The 23698-nt window shown below is 37.5% G+C and overlaps 1 protein-coding gene across 9 annotated transcripts in view; it reads left to right on the top strand.

Annotated features, from left to right (window-relative positions):
- Window positions 1-23698, top strand: part of LOC117333560 (leucine-rich repeat-containing protein 74B-like) — a 69550-nt gene that overhangs the window by 31328 nt on the left and 14524 nt on the right. For 6 of the 9 annotated variants that reach the window (XM_033892897.1, XM_033892896.1, XM_033892902.1 and 3 more), the window contains exons 2-12: window positions 7303-7492; window positions 9436-9555; window positions 17256-17428; window positions 17829-17936; window positions 18232-18325; window positions 18943-18992; window positions 19188-19355; window positions 20122-20237; window positions 20577-20655; window positions 22251-22346; window positions 22794-23036. In XM_033892897.1, coding sequence (XP_033748788.1) covers window positions 7303-7492; window positions 9436-9555; window positions 17256-17428; window positions 17829-17936; window positions 18232-18325; window positions 18943-18992; window positions 19188-19355; window positions 20122-20237; window positions 20577-20655; window positions 22251-22346; window positions 22794-23036 — 1437 coding nt within the window. Of the gene's footprint in view, window positions 1-7302; window positions 7493-9435; window positions 9556-11129; window positions 11148-15727; window positions 15788-17255; window positions 17429-17828; window positions 17937-18231; window positions 18326-18942; window positions 18993-19187; window positions 19356-20121; window positions 20238-20576; window positions 20656-22250; window positions 22347-22793; window positions 23037-23698 lie in introns of all 9 variants that reach the window. The other 3 variants (XM_033892898.1, XM_033892899.1, XM_033892900.1) reach the window with 3 other exon arrangements.

Here is a 23698-nt window from a genome sequence, read left to right as displayed (position 1 = left end):
ATCTTCAATAATTTAATGGAGCATACCAGACCAGACAGTGTACATTAGCAGTCATTATTTAATCAGGTTCTTTGTGGATGACCGGAGATTGATGCTGACTCTGACAACGTTTTGTATAATATCAATGGATTCTTAACCTCACACTGGATTAACACAATCTGATGCAGAATTTAATGATAAGAAATGATTTAGTTAATATGTTTTAGATATTGATTTGTAATTCATCAATCATTATTTTGCAGTTAACATGTTATTATTATACAGTCTATAGCTTAATACTGACTTTGTAAACGTGTTGAACAATGAAAATGTTGTGATGTTATAACATGTAACTATCAGACAATTATGATGTATGCTGTTGTTGACTTCAGGAATATATAAAACCATCCTTCCATCTCTTGACTTCAGAATTGTTTCAAGCACACTTCAAAAATTCAAAAACTTTTAACTTCAATTTTCAATGCTGCTTCCCAAACTGAGTTCATACAATATCCGAGTTAACAGCGAATTGTCTGTTGTGTCGGTAGAAAACATTCCCATATTTGTATGCAGTACTTGTTGTAATGGTATTAAGTTTTCTGATATTTACATAGCTATACCTGGTATTTGTTTGAAGTACAGGAGATGTGTATTTAGGGCATTGCTAATAAACTTCAAGTTTAATAAAGGATTCCTACTGACACACATTCTACTAACAGACTCGCTTTTCATGTTAAAGCTAATAAACATTCAAATATGTAAGGTTTCAACGATAGATTCACCATCAAGACTCCAGTTAGTGAGACTGACTGTGGTCTTAATGACAAGACTCCAGTTAGTAAGACTGACTGTGATCTTAATGACAAGACTCCAGTTAGTAAGACTGACTGTGATCTTAATGACAAGACTCCAGTTAGTGAGACTGACTGTGATCTTAATGACAAGACTCCAGTTAGTGAGACTGACTGTGATCTTAATGTCAAGACTCCAGTTAGTGAGACTGACTGTGATCTTAATGACAAGACTCCAGTTAGTGAGACTGATTGTGATCTTAATGACAAGACTCCAGTTAAAGTGAGACTGACTGTGATCTTAATGACAAGACTCCAGTTAGTGAGACTGTCTGTAATCTTAATGTCAAGACTCCAGTTAGTGAGACTGACTGTGATCTTAATGACAAGACTCCAGTTAAAGTGAGACTGACTGTGATCTTAATGACAAGACTCCAGTTAGTGAGACTGACTGTGATCTTAATGACAAGACTCCAGTTAGTGAGACTGACTGTGATCTTAATGACAGGACTCCAGTTAGTAAGACTGATTGTGATCTTAATGACAAGACTCCAGTTAGTGAGACTGACTGTGATCTTAATGACAAGACTCCAGTTAGTTAGACTGACTGTGATCTTAATGACAAGACTCCAGTTAGTTAGACTGACTGTGATCTTAATGACAAGACTCCAGTTAGTGAGACTGATTGTGATCTTAATGACAAGACTCCAGTTAGTGAGACTGATTGTGATCTTAATGACAAGACTCCAGTTAGTGAGACTGACTGTGATCTTAATGACAAGACTCCAGTTAGTTAGACTGACTGTGATCTTAATGACAAGACTCCATTTAGTGAGACTGATTGTGATCTTAATGACAAGACTCCAGTTAGTGAGACTGACTGTGGTCTTAATGACAAGACTCCAGTTAGTAAGACTGACTGTGATCTTAATGACAAGATTCCAGTTAGTGAGGCTGACTGTGATCTTAATGACAAGACTCCAGTTCGTGAGACTGACTGTGATCTTAATGACAAGACTCCAGTTAGTAAGACTGATTGTGATCTTAATGACAAGACTCCAGTTAGTGAGACTGACTGTGATCTTAATGACAAGACTCCAGTTAGTAAGACTGACTGTGATCTTAATGACAAGACTCCATTTAGTGAGACTGACTGTGATCTTAATGACAAGACTCCAGTTAGTAAGACTGACTGTGATCTTAATGACAAGACTCCAGTTAGTGAGACTGACTGTGATCTTAATGACAAGACTCCAGTTAGTAAGACTGACTGTGATCTTAATGACAAGACTCCAGTTAGTTAGACTGATTGTGATCTTAATGACAAGACTCCAGTTAGTAAGACTGATTGTGATCTTAATGACAAGACTCCAGTTAGTAAGACTGACTGTGGTCTTAATGACAAGACTCCAGTTAGTAAGACTGACTGTGGTCTTAATGACAAGACTCCATTTAGTGAGACTGACTGTGATCTTAATGACAAGACTCCAGTTAGTAAGACTGATTGTGATTTTAATGACAAGACTCCAGTTAGTAAGACTGACTGTGATCTTAATGACAAGACTCCAGTTTAAGTAAGACTCATCTCTTGGTTACAGTTTAGTAAACACTGAAATGTTTGGATGTCAGATTTGCTGATGGCAGTTTAATCAAAGCTTTGCTGACATCAAGAACAGTTATAAATCATGTGACTAGTCATCATCAGGGCTCTGATACTGGTTAAACCTGTAAGATAAAGTGGTGTGAAAGGGGCTCTGTAATAAAGGACCTATTGTATGGCCCTTATCAGTTAATGTGTATACCAGTAGATATGTCAACACACTCTCCCTAATCTCCCTGATCCAACATGTCACTGTACACTTCAGGCCCTGTATCACCACAGATAAGGTTGGCCCCAAACACCATTTTACTGTTGTCTTCCTGTGTCACATGTACTGTGACAGGTACACTGGTGTTTAGTATAACATTGTCGTCCTGTGTCATAGACACACTGGTGTTCAGTATAACATTGTCGTCCTGTGTCACAGACACACTGGTGTTCAGTATAACATTGTCGTCCTGTGTCACAGGTACACTGGTGTTCAGTATAACATTGTCGTCCTGTGTTACAGACACACTGGTGTTCAGTATAACATTGTCGTCCTATAATGTCACAGGTACACTGGTGTTCAGTATAACATTGTCGTCCTGTGTCACAGACACACTGGTGTTCAGTATAATACTGTCGTCCTGTGTCACAGGTACACTGGTGTTCAGTATAACATTGTCGTCCTGTGTCACAGGTACACTGGTGTTCAGTATAACATTGTCGTCCTGTGTCACAGACACACTGGTGTTCAGCATAACATTGTCGTCCTGTGTCACAGACACACTGGTGTTCAGTATAACATTGTCGTCCTGTGTCACAGGTACACTGGTGTTCAGTATAACATTGTCGTCCTGTGTTACTGACACACTGGTGTTCAGTATAACATTGTCGTCCTGTGTCACAGACACACTGGTGTTCAGTATAACACTGTCGTCCTGTGTCACAGGCACACTGGTGTTCAGTATAACATTGTCGTCCTGTGTCACAGACACACTGGTGTTCAGTATAACACTGTCGTCCTGTGCCACAGGTACACTGGTGTTCAGTATAACATTGTCGTCCTGTGTCACAGACACACTGGTGTTCAGTATAACATTGTCGTCCTGTGTCACAGACACACTGGTGTTCAGTATAACATTGTCGTCCTGTGTCACAGGTACACTGGTGTTCAGTATAACATTGTTGCCTGTGTCACAGACACACTGGTGTTCAGTATAACATTGTTGTACACTATAGAGTCTCCTCATTTAGTTACCCATTACAGCAGTTATAGTGTAGGAAGACTAGAAATCACTTCAAGCATACTTAAGTAATTACATTGACTTGGCTAGAAATAAGAATAAAGAATAGCTTTGATCATTTTGTGAAAGAAACAAAATGAAAATATTTTTATGAATGTGGGTCCTTATTAGCCATTAAATGTCAAGCATCCTGAAATAAAAGTTATAATTGGACAGGTAAAATGTTATGGAGCTGAAATAAAAGTTATAATCGGACAGGTAAAATGTTATGGCGCTGAAATAAAAGTTATAATCGGACAGGTAAAATGTTATGGCGCTGAAATAAAAGTTATAATTAGGACAGGTAAAATGTTATGGAGCTGAAATAAAAGTTATAATCGGACAGGTAAAATGTTATGGAGCTGAAATAAAAGTTATAATCGGACAGGTAAAATGTTATGGCGCTGAAATAAAAGTTATGATCGGACAGGTAAAATGTAATGGAGCTGAAATAGAAGTTATAATTGGACAGGTAAAATGTTATGGCGCTGAAATAAAAGTTATAATCGGACAGGTAAAATGTAATGGAGCTGAAATAAAAGTTATAATTGGACAGGTAAAATGATATGGGGCTGAAATAGGAGTTTCTTGGGTGTTTTAGATTAAACCTAGATTGAATCTCATTGTGTTGATGGTGACATTTAATACCTACCATGAATCTGTTGACATTGATTGAAACCTTACAAAGGTGCTATTTATACTTAAGTGTACAGAATATGATCCAAACCAAATACCAGTATACCACTTTCAGTTCACACCTACCTACACTGAAAGTACAGTCGGAATGTAACTCGATACCTTTAGTCACTAGTGAATCATTTGGAGGAATAACCATACAATTATAAGATGGTTAACAGATATTTGTATAATTGATATTAGATCTAAACATTAAGGTTTTGATATGGTGTTCACTCTGATTTCACCAACAATAGACACTAAGGAGAAATATAGCGGAGGACAGGAGTGATCAACAGGTGATACAGGTGTTAAAGTCGGGTAGTTCATTGATCTACCTGTCTGTGCTATTGACATGGTCAGAGATTTTAATTGTTGAGTCTGTGTGACTTGTAGTCAAGTTTCTGGATCTGTTTGTGTCCTATTCCTATATCTTTCACCAATTTTCTCAAAAAAGATCTTCAAATTTTGCTCGATATTATACTTTATTTGAATATCAAGATAAATAAAGAGAGAGGAAAAAACAAAACCTTTTTTCCGTTTAAGGTTTTGACATTCAGGGGACATAACTCTAGATAAAACAAAATACTTCTGACCATTCAGAATAAGCTCATCCCAAACGAAGAAAGTTTTTCAGGGCAAAAAAGTACTAAAATAAGATTATAGTTGAAAGGTGTAGCTTTAGTAGTTTTACATGTCCAAGCATGTAGACTTATCAGTAATTCCCTTGCTGTGCGGGACCACTGTCTGTACCAGTAATGTCTTTGCTGTGAGTGACCACTGTCTGTACCAGTAATTTCCTTCTTTGAGAGACCACTTTCCATACCAGTAATTCCCTTGCTGTGTAAGACCACTGTCCGTACCAGTAATTCCTTTGCTGTGAGAGACCACTGTCCGTACCAGTGATTCCCTTGCTGTGCAAGACCACTGTCCGTACCAGTAATTCCCTTGCTGTGAGAGACCACTGTCCATACCAGTAATTCCCTTGCTGTGCAAGACCACTGTCCGTACCAGTAATTCCCTTGCTGTGAGAGACCACTGTCTGTACCAGTAATTCCCTTGCTGTGAGAGACCACTGTCCGTACCAGTAATTCCCTTGCTGTGAGAGACCACTGTCCGTACCAGTAATTCCCTTGCTGCTAGAGACCACTGTCCATACCAGTAATTCCCTTGCTGTGCGAGACCACTGTCTGTACCAGTGATTCCCTTGGTGTGAGAGACCACTGTCCGTACCAGTGATTCCCTTGCTGTGAGAGACCACTATCCGTACCAGTAATTTCCTTGCTGTGAGAGACCACTATCCGTACCAGTAATTTCCTTGCTGTGAGAGACCACTGTCTCTACCAGTAATTCCCTAGCTGTGAGAGACCACTGTCCGTACCAGTAATTCCCTTGCTGTGAGAGACCACTGTCTGTCCCAGTAATTCCCTTGCTGTGAGAGACAATTGTCCGTACCAGTAATTCCCTTGGTGTGAGAGACCACTGTCCGTACCAGTAATTCCCTTGGTGTGAGAGACCACTGTCCGTACCAGTAATTCCCTTTGCTGTGAGAGACCACTGTCCGTACCAGTAATTCCCTTGCTGTGAGAGACCACTGTCCATACCAGTAATTCCCTTGCTGTGCAAGACCACTGTCCGTACCAGTAATTCCCTTGCTGTGAGAGACCACTGTCCATACCAGTAATTCCCTTGCTGTGCAAGACCACTGTCTGTACCAGTGATTCCCTTGCTGTGAGAGACCACTGTCTGTACCAGTAATTCCCTTGCTGTGAGAGACCACTGTCCGTACCAGTAATTCCCTTGCTGTGAGAGACCACTGTCCGTACCAGTAATTCCCTTGCTGCTAGAGACCACTGTCCATACCAGTAATTCCCTTGCTGTGTGAGACCACTGTCTGTACCAGTGATTCCCTTGGTGTGAGAGACCACTGTCCGTACCAGTGATTCCCTTGCTGTGAGAGACCACTATCCGTACCAGTAATTTCCTTGCTGTGAGAGACCACTGTCTCTACCAGTAATTCCCTTGGTGTGAGAGACCACTGTCCGTACCAGTGATTCCCTTGCTGTGAGAGACCACTATCCGTACCAGTAATTTCCTTGCTGTGAGAGACCACTGTCTGTACCAGTAATTCCCTAGCTGTGAGAGACCACTATCCGTACCAGTAATTTCCCTAGCTGTGAGAGACCACTGTCTGTACCAGTAATTCCCTTGCTGTGAGAGACAATTGTCCGTACCAGTAATTCCCTTGGTGTGAGAGACCACTGTCCGTACCAGTAATTCCCTTGGTGTGAGAGACCACTGTCCGTACCAGTAATTCCCTTGCTGTGAGAGACCACTGTCCGTACCAGTTATTCCCTTGCTGTGAGAGACCACTCTCCGTACCAGTAATTCCCTTGGTGTGAGAGACCACTGTCCGTACCAGTAATTCCTTTGCTGTGAGAGACCACTGTCCGTACCAGTTATTCCCTTGCTGTGAGAGACCACTGTCCGTACCAGTAATTCCCTTGCTGTGAGAGACCACTGTTCGTACCAGTGATTCCCTTGGTGTGAGAGACCACTGTCCGTACCAGTTATTCCCTTGCTGTGAGAGACCACTGTCGGTACCAGTAATTCCCTTGCTGTGAGAGACCACTGTTCGTACCAGTGATTCCCTTGGTGTGAGAGACCACTGTCCGTACCAGTTATTCCCTTGCTGTGAGAGACCACTGTCGGTACCAGTAATTCCCTTGCTGTGAGAGACCACTGTTCGTACCAGTGATTCCCTTGGTGTGAGAGACCACTGTCCGTACCAGTTATTCCCTTGCTGTGAGAGACCACTGTCCGTACCAGTGATTCCCTTGCTGTGAGAGACCACTGTCCGTACCAGTGATTCCCTTGCTGTGAGAGACCACTGTCCGTACCAGGTCTCGATGACTGTACTCTATGATTAAGCATTGTGACTTTATATTTAATCAAATTATTTAATAGCTGATGATACACTCTTTTTCAGACCATCAGTCGAGCAAGCAGTCGAAAGTCTCGCCCAGCCAGCAGTGGGTCGCGTCTTGAGACAGGGCACAGTTCTGACAGCGACACTGACAATGATGAAGGTACACGACACAAAGCTCCTCTGGAGGTGGACTTCGCCACAGTGGATATCACAGACGAGAAGGCATTTGATACTGATCTCGAAATTGAAGGTATGATTTAGATATTTGTAGAACATTATTGATAATGCAGGGGAAAACTATAATAGAGGTATTTGTTGGGTAAGATATAGAATTAATGAACCTATAACTCTGGGAAATTACTTATGAAAGTATCATAAGAATGATTATTTACAGAACAAAATCTGAACAATAAGTCTGTACGGACAGGAGAATAACAGGATTATTTACATTCTTTTTCTCTGAATTAAACATTGACTTGAATTATTATCATACCCCAGGCTTTCTCATGTTTCATTATAGAAAATAACAAATGCATCACATTCCATATGATTTATCCCTGTAGAAACTGTTTGTGAATCTTGAGATGTACAATATCATATACAGATCTTTATTATTGGTGATAAGTTCCAATGATTTGGTTTTTCATATTCTTTTTCATCATGTAAACATGTCAAATTTTTATAAGTGTAATCTAAATTGAACTCTCTATTCAGAATTAGATATTTTTTCTCAAATTATGGGAGCATGGCAATTTTCTCCTATCATTTATTGTTAATTTAAATTTTTCCCTAATAAGTATACAGTGTTAAGTACTGAAATTACCTAGCCATGAAAGAATATTCCCGTAGGTCTGTAGGCTGTATAAATTCCTGAGAGGGGGGTGGTGGAAGCTAGTAAAATAAAGGGGGGTTGTGGGGGCTAGTAAAATAGAGGGGGTTGTGGGGGCTTGTAAAATAGAGGGGGATGTGGGGGCTAGTAAAATAGAGGGGGTTGTGGGGGCTTGTAAAATAGAGGGGGTTGTGGGGGCTAGTAAAGTAGAGGGGGTTGTGGGGGCTAGTAAAATAAAGGGGGGGTTGTGGGGGCTAGTGAAATAGAGGGGATTATGGGGGCTAGTAAAATAGAGGGGGTTGTGGGGGCTTGTAAAATAGAGGGGGTTGTGGGGGCTAGTAAAGTAGAGGGGGTTGTGGGGGCTAGTAAAATAAAGGGGGTTGTGGGGGCTAGTGAAATAGAGGGGATTATGGGGGCTAGTAAAATAGAGGGGGTTGTGGGGGGCTGTAAAATATATTAGAGGGGTTGTGGAGCTAGTAAAATAGAGAGGGTTCTGGGGGCTAGTATAAAGATGGGGGTGGGGGCTGTAAAATAGGGGGTGGGGGTGTAATGAGGGTGTAATGAGGGTTTGGGCTGTAATGAGGGGTTGTAATAGGGGGTTTTGGGGGCTAGTAAAAAAGGGGGTTGTGGGGGCTAGTAAAATAGAGGGGGGTTGTGGGGGCTAGTAAAATAGAGGGGGTTGTGGGGGCTAGTAAAATAGAGGGGATGTGGGGGCTAGTAAAATAGAGGGGATGTGGGGGCTAGGTAAAATAGAGGGGGTTGGGGGCTGTAAAATAGAGGGGGTTGTGGGGGCTAGTAAAATAGAGGGGTTGTGGGGGCTAGTAAAATAGAGGGGGATGTGGGGGCTAGTAAAATAGAGGGGGTTGTGGGGGCTAGTAAAATAGAGGGGTTGTGGGGGCTTGTAAAATAGAGGGGGTTATGGGGCTAGTAAAATAGAGGGGATGTGGGGGCTAGTAAAATAGAGGGGGTTGTGGGGGCTTGTAAAATAGAGGGGGTTATGGGGGCTAGTAAAATAGAGGGGGTTCTGGGAGCTAGTAACTTGAAAAACAGCGCAAGGATGAAGGGAGCAATAAAATAAAGGGTGTGGCGGGCCAAGGGGACACACTAATTACCAATTAAGTTTATTTTTCATGTTAAAAATTCTAATTGTTAAGAGAACAACTAATTGTTAAGAGAACAAATGACATTCCCTGGGCAGTGTTTGGGTTTACATAGCAATATATGAGATCATGGATGATAACTAAAAAACACTGCCATATTTCTCACAGACCAAAGTGAAAATATTATACCAAGTTAGAAAATAGTGTTTTGGGCAAGATGAATGTAAACTGTATGATAATATAAGTATTTATGGTTTTTGTTAGTGCCCTCCTATGGAAGTCACATGGAAATGATTGCAGACTTTCAGGCTCTCCGATTGTCCTATTGTATGGATAACAGCCTCAAGTTCATATCCGACATGAATGACGTTTATAAAACCATCAGTATGTAAACTTCCAGATGTGGTAGATTTGGTTGTATAGAAACAGTGGATTTTATCATCAGTATGTGAAAATAGTGGATTTTATCATCAGTATGTGAACATGTGGTAGATTTGGTTTTATAGAAATAGTGGATTTTATCATCTGTATGTAAACATGTGGTAGATATATGGTTGTATATATAGAAACAGTGGATTTTATCATCAGTATGTGAACATGTGGTAGATTTGGTTGTATAGAAATAGTGGATTTTATCATCAGTATGTGAACATGTGGTAGATTTGGTTGTATAGAAATAGTGGATTTAATCATCAGTATGTGAACGTGTGGTAGACAGTGGATTTATCATCAGTATGTGGTAGATATGGTTTTATAGAAATAGTGGATTTTATCATCAGTATAGAGAAATAGTGGATTTTATCATCAGTGGTAGATTTGGTTTTATAGAAATAGTGGATTTTATCATCTGTATGTGAACATGTGGTAGATTTGGTTGTGTAGAAACAGTGGATTTTATCATCAGTATGTGAACATGTGGTAGATTTGGTTTTATAGAAATAGTGGATTTTGTCATCAGTATGTGTACATGTGGTAGATTTGGTTGTGTAGAAACAGTGGATTTTATCATCAGTATGTGAAAATAGTGGATTTTATCATCAGTATGTGTACATGTGGTAGATTTGGTTGTGTAGAAACAGTGGATTTTATCATCAGTATGTAGAAATAGTGGATTTTATCATCAGTATGTAAACATTTGGTAGATTTGGTTTTATAGAAATAGTGGATTTTATCATCAGTATGTGAACATGTTGTTGCTGTACTCTTAAGGAAATACTGGATTTTTACAAAAATGTAGAATATTGTAAAATGATATATAGATTGTGGGGCACATTTTTTTTGTTTTTGTAAATGCAAAAAAAAAAATAAAAATAAAACATCAAAAACAATATACCAATAATACATGACATCTGTTTGGTGGCATGTGACTTCATGGATTATACTAGTACCAACGGAATCCACTCAAAATATCTTGTCAAATCTTAACTGTTTACAACTTTATTGACAATGAGCTCTTTCATTAGTGCCTACAGATTCATTGAAAATGAAATCCCCACAAAAAAATGTGATTTTACAGTATATAAAGCATGATAAATGGTGCTCAGCCTGATATTGTACTTCACAAGCCTTTTGGCTAGTGACATACAGTAATACAAAGCTGCTTCATAAATTAATACGTACATAAGTTGTAGGATTAATGTTTAATATCAAATGACACTGTGTTCAATGCATATCATATTTCAATGCAAACTTTCAAAAGAATGGCCACACTTTGTTGTATAAATTTGAATTCTGACAATAAAGCTTGATGCTGATGAAATATTACAATGTAATCATGATGTGTTTTTAATGTTAAACATGGCATTGTCAAGTCACTACATGTATACCAAGAAATCCTGTATTTACGGAGGATATATGAACCAGTAGTCATATGATGAACAATTAATCAGATTTTCGGTTTCTAGGCTGATGCTGTAGTATTTTGATTTTATAGAAAACCATTTTTGTCTCTATTTTAGAGTGTGATGTTTCAGCGGGTACATGTATACCATTATTTTTGTATTTGTTTTTTATTATTGTGCATTAAATCTGAATGCTTGTGCTTTGTATCCTGTTTCCACTGTCTGTATCGTTGTACTAGGAAACTCCAGACTCATAGGAGGAAAGCTCAACAGGACATTGCTATTACAAATTTTGTGTTTAAAATCCCCCACAGAATTGTAATACATAATTTTATTTATCTCTAAAATAGGATTCAAGATAGAAAAGCAATTTGATAACAATCTGCAGGGTTCATACAGTCTTGAAAAGCCCTTGAGTTTTGCTATGTGGAGTTGAACAGGCTTGAATCCTGGCTCATAGCCTCGAAATCCCTCTAATTGGCAATGTTTCTATAGACTTGATAATTAGTAAAGTTACTCTTTGGTTAAATTCAAAGGTGATGCCTTAAAGCCGATGGATCAAGTCTAATAAGTGTGAAGCATTAGGCATTACAAAAATAATTAATTTACTGTAAAATATCATTTATTCTGTATAACAATTTAGATGAAAAAAACTTATTAGGGCCTTGGGAAATTCTTGAAATGGTCTACAACTTTGTTTGACCTGAAATGCTTGCACCCTGATCTGTTCTTAATGAAAAAAAAAAATATTGAGATTTTTCACTGCAACTGGGAGGGACACTTTTTAATAAAATGTAATGAAAATGTATTAATTACTTTATTTTTATGTTCAGACAGTAGCACTATTAAACGCAATCAATGTCAGTGAGCTGTTTCAAATCTGGTGTATAATCACAGTAATACATTTTTTTTAATTGAATACTTTTATGTTTGAAATGATAAAAAACAATAGGACTTGTATGTTGGCTTTGAATCCAACCTTTATATGTTATACTGATATAACAGAATAATTAGCCTTGTTTCACTTTCTGTGATCCATTCTTGTTTCCCTCTAAATCAGTTACTTTGAGCTACATAACACATGACAATTCTTATCTACCATATATTATTACTCTCCGAGTTCTCTTTCTAATGCTGTTAACTTATCAATAATCAAGTCTGATAATCATTCTAATAACTTGTCCATATGAGATGTAATTGGAAATCATAAGCATATTTTGTGTGAGTATAATTAAGGATTGTACCCCATTTTGACTGCGTATATGGTAGAATGCCTGCAGTTGGCAACAGACATTTCCTATGGTTAGCACTTTAGCCCTCCATAGGATATGTTTGTTGCCAACTGCAGGCATACTACCGTATACGCAGTGAAAATGAGGTACAATCCTTATATCTAAATCAAACAAATCGTTTAGATACAGTACGAAAAAATAATATGCAGGGTATCTTGCGATGTTCGTAACTACGGCAGATATGGTTGCTAAGATAATATGATAATTTATATGCAGTCAGAGTTTCCTAAGTTGAAGAAGGGAGAGATGTAAATATTAACATTAGGAACAAACTTCGGTAAATGTATATCAAAGTGAAATCTTGGTAGCGGTATATCCTTAGTCATGGCAGGAATTATTTGTTATTAAACATGAAATATTATTGAGTGAAACATTTTTAGTATAATATGTATCTCACTTCAGTATAATACACTACACCGAACATTGAGGTTTGATTCAACAGACAGTGTGAAAGTTGCACAGAAATATCTGGCAGTATACATACTTATATGCTTGAAAAGAAAATTGCATGTCTGCACAAGGAAATATTGGAACTCTTCTAACATTGGACTGTACAGCGCTTGTATAAAGACACCTGAGGGAGACGTCCTCAGCTATACTCAGAGTCTGTACAGTGCTTGTATAAAGACACCTGAGGGAGATGTCCTCAGCTATACTCAGAGTCTGTACAGTGCTTGTATAAAGACACCTGAGGGAGATGTCCTCAGCTATACTCAGAGTCTGTACAGCGCTTGTATAGACACACGAGGGAGATGTCCTCAGCTATACTCAGAGTCTGTACAGCACTTGTATAGACACCTGAGGGAGATGTCCTCAGCTATACTCAGAGTCTGTACAACACCTGTATAGACACCTGAGGGAGATGTCCTCAGCTATACTCAGAGTCTGTACAGCGCTTGTATAGACACACGAGGGAGATGCATGTCCTCAGCTATACTCAGAGTCTGTACAGTGCTTGTATAGAAACCTGAGGGAGATGTCCTCAGCTATACTCAGAGTCTGTGCAGCACTTGTATAGACACCTGAGGGAGATGTCCTCAGCTATACTCAGAGTCTGTACAACACTTGTATAGACACCTGAGGGAGATGTCCTCAGCTATACTCAGAGTCTGTACAGCACTTGTATAGACACCTGAGGGAGATGTCCTCAGCTATACTCAGAGTCTGTACAGCACTTGTATAGACACCTGAGGGAGATGTCCTCAGCTATACTCAGAGTCTGTACAACACTTGTATAGACACCTGAGGGAGATGTCCTCAGCTATACTCAGAGTCTGTACAGCACTTGTATAGACACCTGAGGGAGATGTCCTCAGCTATACTCAGAGTCTGTACAGCACTTGTATAGACACCTGAGGGAGATGTCCTCAGCTATACTCAGAGTCTGTACAACACCTGTATAGACACCTGAGGGAGATGTCCTCAGCTATACTCAGAGTCTGTACAGCGCTTGTATAGACACACGAGGGAGATGTCCTCAGCTATACTCAGAGTCTGTACAGTGCTTGTATAGAAACCTGAGGGAGATGTCCTCAGCTATACTCAGAGTCTGTACAGCACTTGTAAAGAAACCTGAGGGAAATGTCCTCAGTTATACTCAGAGTCTGTACAGCACTTGTATACCGGTAGACACCTGAGGGAAATGTCCTCAGCTATACTCAGAGTCTGTACAGCGCTTGTATAGACACCTGACAAAGATGTCCTCAGCTATACTCAGAGTCTGTACAGCGCTTGTAAAGTCACACGAGGGAAATGTCCTCAGCTATATTCAGAGTCTGTATAGCGCTTGTATAGACACCTGAGGGAGATGTCCTCAGCTATACTCAGAGTCTGTACAACACTTGTATAGACACCTGAGGGAGATGTCCTCAGCTATACATGGAGTCTGTACAGCACTTGTATAGACACATGAGGGAGATGTCCTCAGCTATACTCAGAGTCTGTACAGTGCTTGTATATAGACACCTGAGGGAGATGTCCTCAGCTGTACTCAGAGTCTGTACAGCACTTGTAAAGAAACCTGAGGGAAATGTCCTCAGTTATACTCAGAGTCTGTACAGCACTTGTATACCGGTAGACACCTGAGGGAAATGTCCTCAGCTATATTCAGAGTCTGTATAGCGCTTGTATAGACACCTGAGGGAGATGTCCTCAGCTATACTCAGAGTCTGTACAACACTTGTATAGACACCTGAGGGAGATGTCCTCAGCTATACATGGAGTCTGTACAGCACTTGTATAGACACATGAGGGAGATGTCCTCAGCTATACTCAGAGTCTGTACAGCACTTGTATAGACACCTGAGGGAGATGTCCTCAGCTATACTCAGAGTCTGTACAACACCTGTATAGATACCTGAGGGAGATGTCCTCAGCTATACTCAGAATCTGTACAGCACTTGTATAGACACCTGAGGGAGATGTCCTCAGCTATACTCAGAGTCTGTACAACACCTGTATAGGCACCTGAGGGAGATGTCCTCAGCTATACTCAGAATCTGTACAGCACTTGTATAGATACCTGAGGGAGATGTCCTCAGCTATACTCAGAGTCTGTACAGCGCTTATATAGACACCTGAGGGAGATGTCCTCAGCTATACTCAGAATTTGTACAGCACTTGTATAGACACCTGAGGGAGATGTCCTCAGCTATACTCAGAATCTGTACAACACCTGTATAGACACCTGAGGGAGATGTCCTCAGCTATACTCAGAGTCTGTACAACACTTGTGTAGACACATGAGGGAGATGTCCTCAGATATACTCAGATTCTATACAGCACCAGTATACTATATATAAAGCATTGACTTTAAACTGCTGATAGTCTTTACAGTGGAAGCTGTTTATCATTCATAATGACACTCATTTTGCTTTCCATAGCCAGTAAAATATGTTTTACATCAAGTATGAAAAATTTAAAGTTTTACTGAAAAGTTATGATGAAGTTTGAAACCACAATGTTAAATTCAATGTTGTATAAAGTATACATTTTCATTTTGCTTCATTACTCTGAGAATGGTGTTTTCATATTTCATAACTTGGGGAATTAAGCTTTGCCTCTGGGTAATATGAAAGACTTTCAGTTGGGAATGGGCCCAGTTATCAGACCAAAAAAGCCAGCCCTCTATCATATAATTCATAAATGTTTCATTGAAAGTTTGAGAAACTTTTTGTAGACTTTAGAATTAATTCCATTTTGAAATTAGAATTTTTTTCAGTATTGTTTTGAACAATCTTCTGTAATGGTTTGTTGTGTAATATTCTCTCTACTTACGACTTTACCTTATATACGTGGCTTTGTGGTTTTAGCATACAAAACAATGGAGCCATTCCAGGGGAGCTATATATGAGGCTTTGGGAAGATTTTGTTTTCCTAAAGAATTTTTTATGTTTCTCTTTCATCATCTTTAACATATTGCAGAATGGTTGCATTTTACTCTTGATGACAATGATGAAAATGTCAATGAAACATCTGATGTTGGTGAGATAATTACACAAAAATAGGTCAAGGACAAAATTAGTACTTATTTTACAGGGTCAAGGCATTTAATGGTTAGTTTGGTAATGGTAGAAAGCTACAGGTCACCTAGTAAATGACCATATAACCTCATCTCCCAGACTTCTGGTAGTCAAATCCCTGTGTCATGTGTTGGTGACTTAATTGATGACAGTAATACAGCTCTGTATCTATAAACTGTTTAAATGATCTATTGGGTTCAAGGTTGTCTCTTGGGACTAAGAGGTTCAAGGTTGTCTCTTGGGACTAAGAGGTTCAAGGTTGTCTCTGGGGACTATGTAACAGTACTAACTAATGACATCTAACATAAGAAAAGGATGTTCTGTTATAAGCTGGTGAAGGTATTTTGATATCATTGTTTATTTTAATAGAATACATATGATGCTATCAAGAAACTAATTTAACCTTTTTCCAAACTAAAGGAAGACATTTTCTGTTGACACCCCAAAAATACTGTATAAAGCACTATGGCTGGTTAATAAAAAGTACAGTGGATGTTTGACTCATATGAAAATTCAAAATGTTCAGAACCTTTTTGGCTGATACTAAATAGTAAATTGTGATGTCAATGCCTGTCTTGTTAAGAATAAACATTGTTGGTCAATTTATGGATTATTTTGAATTATTACCAAAATTTAAGGCATTAAAACGGTGGAGGAAAGATTTCTTTACAAGTAGGTGTTGAAATATAGAGATCGAACTAATTGATTTTAATCTCCCATATATGTAAAGATTGACTGTATCAGTAACAACATGATTTTACAGATATGACTCATCATTGTTTCAATCGTAAACCACCCTGAAGTTAGATGTAAAAAATTATATTTTTACTTCTCAATACTGTACTTTGAAAGCAAAGCATATGATGAAATAGAGTTTTGTTTTTATTGATTTTTCAATATAAAGCTATGATTGATGTTCGTTGATATGCACTGCAATTATTACACAATTTGGATTACTTCTGTGTAAGGCAAAAGCAAACACAAAAAAGAGATCAAAAGAGATTTAAGCTGAAAATTGACCAGTGAAAAGGAAATGTATTTCTGTTTGACGTCCTGTGATGACTGGTATCCAAGGGTTCAATGCTTCCATTGCCTGCCTGCATGTTGTTTGAATGTCTGACGCATGCATCACCTCGATAAATCTTTGTATTGATTTCTGTATGTTTGAGTGTCCATAAAATAATTCATAAAAACATTTATTGTTAGAATATCTTTGTTAAAAGTGAAGTAATTTTGATGATGATAAAAACATGATAAATATTTCTTTATAGGTATAAGGTTGATTTAATACATGATTTAATAATATTGCCAACATATATATTAACCTATCACAGGGATTTAATGCAGATTGTAACGGTCAAAGGCATAATTTCTATAGTATTTGTATGTATTTAGTCATTTTAAAGATATATTTAAAACCATTTTTACAGAACAATCTACAACATATGACCGTACTGGTCGGACAGCATACATCGAGGGTTGTAAAAAGATGGGTGTGGTTCCTGCCTCCTACTTCCTGCGTCACATGCATGACCCTAACCTCAGTATGAAGCACCATGGACTGGGATCTATGGGCATGAAGCCTATAGCAATGTCTCTTATGGTAAAGTAGATCCAGCTGTATGGTACAATACCTACTTAGTTGGAAGGTATATGTAGTCTCTGTACACATTGCCTTGAAGTCCATGACAGAATGTATCTCTCATTTATGGACTTTGAAAACATGACATTATTTTAGCCTACTTGTATCAATATAGACTATATCTCATGGTATGGTTATTACTTCATTACAATATAATTACTGGAATCTTCATAAGTATATCTTAAATCTAGAAGTAACAAATGTTTAAAGCTATAGTAAATAACTAATTATCTCCCTTTGCTAAATCCTTATTCAAACATGTTTGACTTTTTAATACAATATTTCAGATGTATTTTAGGCTGATATAAGTTATTGTTTCCACGTATATAAAAAGCCTAACAGTGTATAACATCCCTTCTAGACCAACACACAGATTGTGAAGCTGGACTTGAGCGACAACTGGCTGGGCCACCAAGGAGGACTGGCTGTATGTGAGATGCTCAAGGAAAACTGTTTCATCACGTTCATGGTAGGTATCAATAAGCACTACTATATATATACATTGTCACTTAGGTATTCAGTAATAGATATTGATGGAATGAATCAGTTATGTCATGTTGCCACCAGTTGACAGTTGGGGTTAGTTTTCCCCCCTTTTTTGGACTGCCTAGTTGCCTTGTCTTGCTTAGCATATAGCATGTTGAGTAAATTGAGATGGGACCATGGGGACACGACAAGTCTGAGGAAGAGGATCAACAACAGATGGCAATGTAGAGTATTACCTGTGCAGAAAGTTCTTCATTTGTTTGTTTTGTCTTTTATAGGATTTATCTGACAACAAATTTGGTACAAAAATGGCAGAGCACTTAGGGAAGATCCTCAATGCTAACTCCACCCTTACACACATCATACTGGCTGGTAAGTCACTCATTGTCTACAAACAACACACATCATACTGGCTGGTAAGTCACTCATTGTCTACAAATGCCACACATCATACTGGCTGGTAAGTCACTCATCGTCTACAAACAACACACATCATACTGGCTGGTAAGTCACTCATTGTCTACAAACGACACATCATACTGGCTGGTAAGTCATTCATCGCCTACAAACGACACACATCATACTGGCTGGTAAGTCACTAATCATCTACAAACGACACACGTCATACTGGCTGGTAAGTCACTCATCGTCTACAAACGACACACATCATACTGGCTGGTAAGTCACTAATCATCTACAAACGACACTCATCATGCATACTGGCTGGTAAGTCACTGTAAGTCAGTCATAATCTACAAATTTTGATCACACTGAAACCACTTCTACAGAGAAGAATTATTGCCTTTTAGCTTTAGGCAAGCCAAGTCAGAATATTATCAACAGAACTTCATTTTATCAAAATAATTATTTGTTCAAATATTGCATGCAAATAGAGTTTTCTTTCTAAATCAAATTAAGGTTGACAATAAGAATCCCTAAACAGTATTGTGTTGTATATTGTTAGTGTAGCCTGCCAATTGCCTTTACAGGTAACGACTTTGACGACACGGCAGCCCTGGCTTTTGCTGATGTTATCATGGTAAGGAATTTTTTTCTTCCCTGTGACAATATTCATTATTTTCAAATATTATTAAGTATTCAAAACAACTGAAATTTTGTTAAATATTTGGAATAAAATATTTATTGTGATGACATTTCTATTTTTGTAACTTCTTACTCTAATTAAAAGTCTAAACTGAATTATCTAAACTGAATTATATATTTTGTATTTCAGAACACAACAAAGATAGAATATTTAAATCTGAGTCGGAATGTGTTTGGTGAATTAGGGGGTATGGCACTAGGACCTGCCATTGCTGAGAACAGCTCTCTCAAGGAACTAGACCTCAGTTGGAATTCTCTACGCAGAAAGGGTGCTATAGCTGTGGCACAGGGAATTAAGGTAGCCAATACAAACTTGATTAAGATAATACCTATATTTAAGATATATCTATCCAAAGGACAAGAGTTATTCCCCTTGTTGAAAGTTATAATGGATATAAAGAGCTTAATTCTATAACCAAGACATCGGGTTAAATGCAGTAGAAAGTGCCTTTTGTAAGTTCTTAATGACATGTTATATTTGACTAGTGTATATTAGCCTTGTGTTAGTATTGCTGTCTTCTAGCCTTTGATATGTTTACAAATTAATCACATCAATTCAGCAAAATAATTATAACCATAGAGTTTTAGTAATATCGTAAGCACATCAATTATTTGTCACAAAATTAAGTGACAGCTGTCTGAGATATCAACTATTTACAGCTATTTAACCTATAATTATAACCTATATTATGACCTATTTACAGCTATTTAATCTATAATTATAACCTATATTATGACCTATTTACAGCTATTTAATCTATAATTATAACCTATATTATGACCTATTTACAGCTATTTAATCTATAATTATAACCTATATTATGACCTATTTACAGCTATTTAACCTTTAATTATAACCTATATTATGACCTATTTACAGCTATTTAACCTATAATTATAACCTATATTATGACCTATTTACAGCTATTTAACCTATAATTATAACCTATATTATGACCTATTTACAGCTATTTAATCTATAATTATAACCTATATTATGACCTATTTACAGCTGGTGTATAATATTTTGCAATGAACTGATTATTGTTTACTTTTCTATTCAGCATAATATATACATGAAGAAAATCAACCTGTCATGGAATGGGTTTGGACTGGATGGGTCAATAGCGATGTGTGATGCTCTCAAACACAACCAGACCTTAGAGGAACTTAATTTAACGTGAGCCTTTTGCTGTTAATGTACATGTAGGATATTCATTTTAAAAAGTATGGTTTTTGGGTTGATTGAAGTTGGTGCAGTGGTCATTAAAGAAATGTCTATGAGTATATTAATGTTATGGCATTATCTGACCATGTATCTTTCCATCATATACTCTTTTTGTCATATGTGATGATGATCTCTCTCAGGTTACTTCCAATCCCCTTAAAACATGGTAGGATTTATAATCATGATATGTAGCTGTGTTTTGATTCAACAATTTTTAAAGAGTTATTGGATGCCCTTTGTTTTTTTCAGCATTTTGATTTAGCTGTTTTTATGTTTTTATGATTTTGACAGGAATAACCGTATAACTGCTGAGGGTGCTGTAATACTAGGTAAAGGAATATCGGTGAATGAAACTCTCACTTCTCTAAAGGTATGTCTACCGGTTATCTACCTGATTTACCAATACATTACCCTAAAGGTATTTGTTTACTTACATGAATAAACCTAGCTAACTTTCTCTTAAAATTTAATAAAGTGTAAATCAGCACTAGTTATTGTCTGCATATAAATGACCTAGATCAACTTTAAAGTTGCTCTAGAAGCAGGTGAGCAATTCAGGCCCATTGGGCCTATTGTTTTCTCTTCTAACCTTTTACTTGTACCTAACAAAAGCCATCAATGTGGCAAGCCTTATTTTGAATATTGTTAGTGTCAGGGTAATTTTCATGGTCTTGTTGGAATAAACAATGCTTTTCCATATGCATATTGCATAAGTTGTTGTATAAACTGTCTCCTGATGCAGTGCTTGGTACTATTCTTAGAGTTTCTATATGAGACTGCTTCAAAGACAAGGACAAATATGTTTTTCTCTTCTAATGTAAAAACATCACAACGCTGGTACAAAAATCCCCAGAGAAGAAAAAACCTGAGAGAAGTAAATGATTGTAGTTTTATATGGTATAACATGATAGATAAAGAGTTGTCTGATTTTCTCTGTGTTATGTTACGGTGTTGTCTGATTTTCTCTGTGTTTATGTTACAGTGTTGTCTGATTTTCTCTGTGTTATGTTATAGTGTTGTCTGATTTTCTCTGTGTTATGTTACAGTGTTGTCTGATTTTCTCTGTATTTATGTTACAGTGTTGTCTGATTTTCTCTGTGTTGTGTTACAGTGTTCTCTGATTTTATTCTCTGTGTTATGTTATAGTGTTGTCTGATTTTCTGTGTGTTTATGTTACAGTGTTGTCTGATTTTCTGTGTGTTTATGTTACAGTGTTGTCTGATTTTCTGTGTGTTTATGTTACAGTGTTGTCTGATTTTCTGTGTTGTGTTACAGTGTTGTCTGATTTTCTCTGTGTTGTGTTACAGTGTTGTCTGATTTTCTGTGTGTTGTGTTACAGTGTTGTCTGATTTTCTGTGTGTTTATGTTACAGTGTTGTCTGATTTTCTCTGTGTTTATGTTACAGTGTTGTCTGATTTTCTCTGTGTTGTGTTACAGTGTTCTCTGATTTTATTCTCTGTGTTATGTTATAGTGTTGTCTGATTTTCTCTGTGTTTATGTTACAGTGCTGTCTGATTTTCTCTGTGTTTATGTTACAGTGTTGTCTGATTTTCTCTGTGTTATGTTACAGTGTTGTCTGATTTTATTCTCTGTGTTTATGTTACAGTGTTGTCTGATTTTCTCTGTGTTTATGTTACAGTGTTGTCTGATTTTCTCTGTGTTATGTTACAGTGTTGTCTGATTTTCTCTGTGTTTATGTTACAGTGTTGTCTGATTTTCTCTGTGTTTATGTTACAGTGTTGTCTGATTTTCTCTGTGTTTATGTTACAGTGTTGTCTGATTTTCTCTGTGTTTATGTTACAGTGTTGTCTGATTTTCTCTGTGTTATGTTACAGTGTTGTCTGATTTTCTCTGTGTTGTGTTACAGTGTTGTCTGATTTTCTCTGTGTTTATGTTACAGTGTTGTCTGATTTTCTCTGTGTTGTGTTACAGTGTTGTCTGATTTTCTGTGTGTTTATGTTACAGATGGGTAAGAACCCTATGCAGAGTGCTGGGTGTTATGGAATCTGTGCTGCCATTTTACGCAATCCTAATAGCATTTTAAAGGAGCTGGACTTTTCTGTGAGTAACAGAAAATAAAACTGATAAATATTTCATCAAGGACACTCCATTTTAACCAAAAGCTCATATTGTAATTGCTTATAGTTATTTTGTCTGGAAAATTCATTGTTTATATATTATTTTCATAAATTATGTAGTACCACCTTAGGTTAGCTCTATGGATCAAAGTTTATGGACAGATCTGACATGTATTCACTTGCTTGCCTGGGTTTTCTACTAAAGAGACTTCAATCAAGTAGTAGAAACTCTACCAAATACCTTTTAATTTAATGCCTGTTGTTGTTAAAGAATGTTAATTTTGTGTCAAATTGTCGGTGAATGATGACTTCACTCGTAATAGATATTATGTTTTAATACTGAGGCAATTGTATGGGGAGTGGGCTCTTTGTACTTGTTTTTCTTCTGTGATGAGTTGCTGCTGAAATATCTATATGTAATTTTTTGCAGGATATTCTTGTGAACAATGATTTTAATGAAATTTACAAACAAGTGCAAGAACAATGCCCAGATATGAAATTAAAACATGGGGGAATGGAGCCCCCTAAAAAGCCAAAGAAACCTGTCCACCCGATGGTCAAACTGGCCAACTACATACAGAAAAATAACCTACGACTGGTGGACTTCTTCAACAAATTTGATAAAGATGGAAGTATGAGTGTGACATATGAAGAATTTCAACAAGGCATAGAGGTAAGTGTGTAGGATAGACTATAAAGCTCTGGACACACAAATAACAAGGCATAGAGGTAAATGTGTAGGATAGACTATAAACCTCCTGAAACAAATACTAAGGTATAGAGAAGATATGTTTTGTCTAGTTACAACAAAACAAGTTATAACAGGGAACCATGAAATATGAAATACACAGGGAAGTGAATTCTGTACCTGATCAAGTCATTACTACCGAGAGGATTCCCTCATCAATAAAGAATTTAACCCTGGAGCTTTGTTCTATATGGAGTACCTGAGTCATTTTGTTATTTCAGAATTCACAATTCACTGCCTATGTAATAACATAACAGATAATAGTGTAGCGGAGCTGGGCTGGGCTGAGCTATTTCTACACAGAAGACATAATTTTACACAGGAACAAATCCCATGTTAATTATGATTAATAATAGTATTATAGGATTAATGCTTTAAACAAAAACTTTGTATTTGATGTTTTTCCTCCAGTGTGCAAAATTTGCTTTAAACCGCCTCTGTTTTGGTTCAAATAAGGTAACTAGTGAAAGATGTTGTATAGCTTGGTGGTAAATTTTACAGAAATGTTATGTTAATGGATAAAATTGGTAGTCATGGCAGCAGAATACATAAGTACCAGTGGTTGTCATGGTACCTGGATACATGAA

This window comes from Pecten maximus, chromosome 8, assembly GCF_902652985.1.
Source record: "Pecten maximus chromosome 8, xPecMax1.1, whole genome shotgun sequence".
NCBI classification, from domain to species: domain Eukaryota; kingdom Metazoa; phylum Mollusca; class Bivalvia; order Pectinida; family Pectinidae; genus Pecten; species Pecten maximus.
The sequence above is the reverse complement of the archived record's forward strand: the minus strand, read 5'-3'. Positions and strand labels throughout refer to the sequence as shown.